This window comes from Cervus elaphus, chromosome X, assembly GCF_910594005.1.
Source record: "Cervus elaphus chromosome X, mCerEla1.1, whole genome shotgun sequence".
Taxonomy (NCBI): Eukaryota; Metazoa; Chordata; class Mammalia; order Artiodactyla; family Cervidae; genus Cervus; species Cervus elaphus.
In genome coordinates, this window is record NC_057848.1 from 152,800,398 (window position 1) to 152,804,666 (window position 4,269).

Below are 4,269 nucleotides of genomic sequence, written 5' to 3' on the forward strand. Positions count from 1 at the left end.
GAATGATAGTGGAGATAGTTTTAGGAATTCTGTCACCAACCACTGGGGGCAAATAAAATATTTTGACTGGGTTAAGCTTGATGAAAACTAGCTTCCAATTCAGTACAACTATTTTAAAGCGAGAAAAGCACCACTGTTATTGTCTACCAAGTCTTTTAGAGAAGATACAGCTGGACATGGCAGGCTATAAAAGAAAGCAGACTTTAACAAACACACAACACTCTCTCATTTTCAAAGCACTTTTGATTTTATTAAGGAACATACATTGAAAGCTTAGTGGTATGGTTAAGAATTAGCTAAATGTCCAATAACTGACAGTATGTTCCCAATACTTCCTTAGGTAACTTGAGTACTGCATAACTTGAACATATCTTGGATCTTCTGGTAGATACAATTTTTCAAGTTGTAGACATCAATAAAACTTGACCTTGGATCTTCTTGTAGGTGCAACTTATCAGTGTGGGAGACATCAATAAAATTCAATCTTGGATCTTCTCTCAGGTTCAACTTGTCAAGGTGGAAACATCAATTAAACTCAGTCTTGGATATTCTTGTAGGTACAGTTTTTCAAGGTGCAGATGTTAATAAAACTCAGTCTTAGATATTCTAGTAGGAGAAATTTTTCAAGGAGCAGATGTTAAGAAAACTCGTTCTTAGATATTCTAGTAGGTGAAATTTTTCAAGGTGTGGATGTTAATAAAACTTGGTGCATTTTTCTTGAGGTTTCTTTGATCTTTTTCCTATCTCCTAATTTTGCTTACGCTTCTTAAACCGATCAGCCATTGATCGGAGGTTGGGTGGCACAGTCTGGTTGGCTCTTTGGAGAATTTTAATCAACTCATCGGCAATTTTCCAATCATCTTGGGTCACAAGGGTGATTGATTCACCTGTTTTCCCTGCTCTTCCAGTACGTCCAACTCTGTGTACGTATTCTTCAATATTGCGTGGAAAATTGTAATTATATACATGTGTGACATCACTGACATCAAGACCTCTGGATGCTAAATCGGTAGCGATCAGTATTTTCACTCTTCCACTTCTGAAGTCCTCTAATGCTTGGTCTCGATCACACTGTTCCCTGTCACCGTGCAGGGACTGGACAGGTATTCCTTGAATACTTAAATCACTTGATAAGTCATCAGCCACAAGTTTTCTGCCAACAAACACGATGACTTTGTCTTTGGGTGATAGGCTCTGTAGGAATTCTTGGATCAGAGATCGTTTTTCTTCTTCAGTGGTGACAATTATGTTTTGCTTCACAGTATTCACAGTAACTAGATCCAGAGTACCAACATAAACAATCATAGGCTGTTTCAAATAAGACTGGGCCAGTCTACGGGTGGAATCTGGCCAAGATGCGGTTGTCATAACAGTCTGTCTATCTGGGCGCACATCTAATAAGATCTTCATTATTTGGTGTTCAAACCCCAGATCCAGCATTTTATCTGCCTCATCCAAGACCAAGTAGGTTATGCTTCTTAGGTTGACAAAATTATTCATTTGTAGATCATTTAGTCTTCCAGGAGTTGCAATAATGATGTCTACACCTTTGGTAACATCTTGTATTTGTCCTTTTCTGTTTCCACCACCATATATACAAACACTTTTAAGACCTTTATATAAGTACTTAGAGCATTCAGCTTCTACTTGCAAAGCTAATTCTCTGGTGGGTGTAAGGACTAGCATACCAGGTCCATTCCGTTGTTTTCTAGACACTGGTTGAGAATGAAGATGGATAAAGCCAGGCATTAAATAGGATAGTGTTTTGCCTGTTCCAGTTTGCGCAATCCCTATAAGATCTATTCCTTGTAGAATAATTGGCCATGCCTGAGACTGAATTGGTGTTGGCTTTTGAAAACCAGCTCTCCTAATGCTTTCCATAATCTCAGGATATTGTTGGAAAGCATCTTCGAATGTACATGTGGGCTTGGGTATGGGACGTTTGTCACCCTCTGTCAAGTCATCACACCTTATGTTGAAATTTTCCTTTCTCCAAATGTCCACTTGGGCTTGAGACAATGCGTGTGTTGCTTTGGATTCTATGTATAAGTTTTTCTTAATTGGTGGTAAATCTGCCCATTTTCTTTTCTTCCATTCCATCACTCCAGCTTTTACTTGATCCCAATCTATCCGTGGCTGAGCTGCTCTAGCAGTGACATCTCTTGGCTGGGTGGCTCTGGGCTCGTGATCTCTGGGCTGGGCCACTATGGCTGCAAAATCTCTGGGCTGGGCCACTATGGCTGCATAGTCTCTAGGCTTGGCCACTGTCGCCACATAGTCTCTAGGCTGGGCCACTCTGGTGTTGTCTTTGGCCTGAGCCTCTCTGGCCCCATGGTCTCTGGGCTTGGTCCCTCTGGTGGCATCATCTCTAGGCTGGGCCTCTCTGTTGGTGTCATCTTTGGCCTGGGTCTCTCTGGCTGTGGGGTCTCTGGACTGGGCTGCTCTGGCAGCATCATCATCTATGGACTGGACTGCTCCTGCAGCATCATCTATGGACTGGGCTGCTCCAGCAGCATCATCATCTCTGGACTGGGCTGCTATGGCAGCATCATCATCTCTGGACTGGGTTGCTATGGCAGCATCATCATCTCTGGACTGGGCTGCTATGGCAGCATCATCATCTCTGGACTGGGTTGCTATGGCAGCATCATCATCTCTGGACTGGGTTGCTATGGCAGCATCATCATCTCTGGACTGGGTTGCTATGGCAGCATCATCATCTCTGGACTGGGTTGCTATGGCAGCATTATTGCCTTTGACTTGGGGGTCTCTGGCCTCATGGTCTCCAGGCTGGGCCCTTTTGGCAGCGTTGTCTCTGGGCTGGGCCAGTATGGCTGCATAGTTTCTGGGCTGGGCCACTACGGCCGCGTAGTTTCTGGGCTGGGCCACTACGGCCGAGTAGTTTCTGGGCTGGGCCTCTTTGGTGGTGTCGTTGTCTTTGGCCTGGGCCTCTCTGGCTGCATGGTCTCTGGTGGCATCCTCGTCTCTGGGCTGGGAAGCTCTGGAGGCAGTTTCTCTGGGCTGGGCCCCTCTGGTGGTGTCGTCGTCTTCGGCCTGGGCCTCTCTGGCCATGTGGTCTCCTGGCTGGGCCCTTCTGGCGACATTGTCGTCTCTGGGCTGGGCCACTGTGGCCGCATAGCCTCTGGGCTGGGCCACGATGGCTGCATAGTCTCTGGGCTGGGCTGCTTTGGTGGTGTCATCTTTGGGCTGAGTGGCTCTGGTGGTGGTACTTCTGCTCCAGCCTCTCCCGGCAAAAGGTTGAGAGGCAGCACTATCAACACTGCATTCTGAACTGTAGCTTCTTTCTTGTTTCTTAACAAGAGTTTCTATAGCCACTTTGGCCTTGGCCTTCATGTCTTTCCTGCCAAAAATTTTTACCTCAGCTTCAGGACCACCTTTTACGATCTGTATTTTTGTACTGGTAGAATCCTGGATATCTTTTATTTTTGATCCCCCACGCCCAATCACCGCACCAATCATGCTGCTCTTAATGAGGAAGCAGAGCGGTGGTTCTCGGTAACTGGGCGCCCTAGACTCTGCGCGGCCAGAGGTGTGGCTCCAGCCCCTTCCTCTGCCACCCCTGCCATCCCGACTGACCTGGGGATCTCTCAGATCTCTCAAAGTAGGTTCCATCCGCTTCTTCTCTGGCGCCGACGCCATTTGTGGGCAATGGTAAAGTAAGTGCTAGCCTCTCGTCTAACTTGGACTGGAAAAAGAGTCATCTGGCTCCTTTCTCATCTCCGCTGGCTGGAGATCAACTGACAGGCAGCTGGTCTGAAGCTATACTGCTCTAACCTAGGAAGTTTGTCTTTGATATAGTGTCAGTTGGGGTGGGGCTTTGGAAACGCTGACCAATCACAGGGCTGGGCCTACTGTGAGGTAAGCAGGTGATTGTGACGCAAAATTTAAAGCGACAGTCACTCTCAGGGGCTGACCCTACGTACACTTAAAGGGCCCTGAGAGTGTTTGCCCAGCTTCAGTGTCACAGATGCCTCAGTCTCTGGACTCATGCTGGTTTTGGCTCAGTGTGGGAGCAGACATGAAGCACGCCTTGAACTTACCCAAGTCTTTTCTTGTGATCCAATTATTTGCATAGGAGGGAAAAAAGTAAATTTTGAAAATCAACTTACTTGTTTATATATTTGTGTGTTTATTTCAGTAAATTTCTTTTTGAGCAACAACAGTACTGGATCTAGATAAATTCATCAGTTCCCTATCCTCTTAATTTATACCTTCAGAAATCTCTTAGGTACATTTTGAGGGATGGCA

General features: G+C 45.8%; 1 protein-coding gene across 1 annotated transcript; it reads right to left on the reverse strand.

Annotated features, from left to right (window-relative positions):
* Positions 1-693: 693 nt before the first annotated feature.
* On the reverse strand, positions 694-3,660 carry DDX53 (DEAD-box helicase 53). The gene is given in 2 exon segments (XM_043897476.1): positions 694-2,159; positions 3,231-3,660. Coding segments are annotated over 2 exon segments (1,896 nt in total).
* Positions 3,661-4,269: the final 609 nt, after the last annotated feature.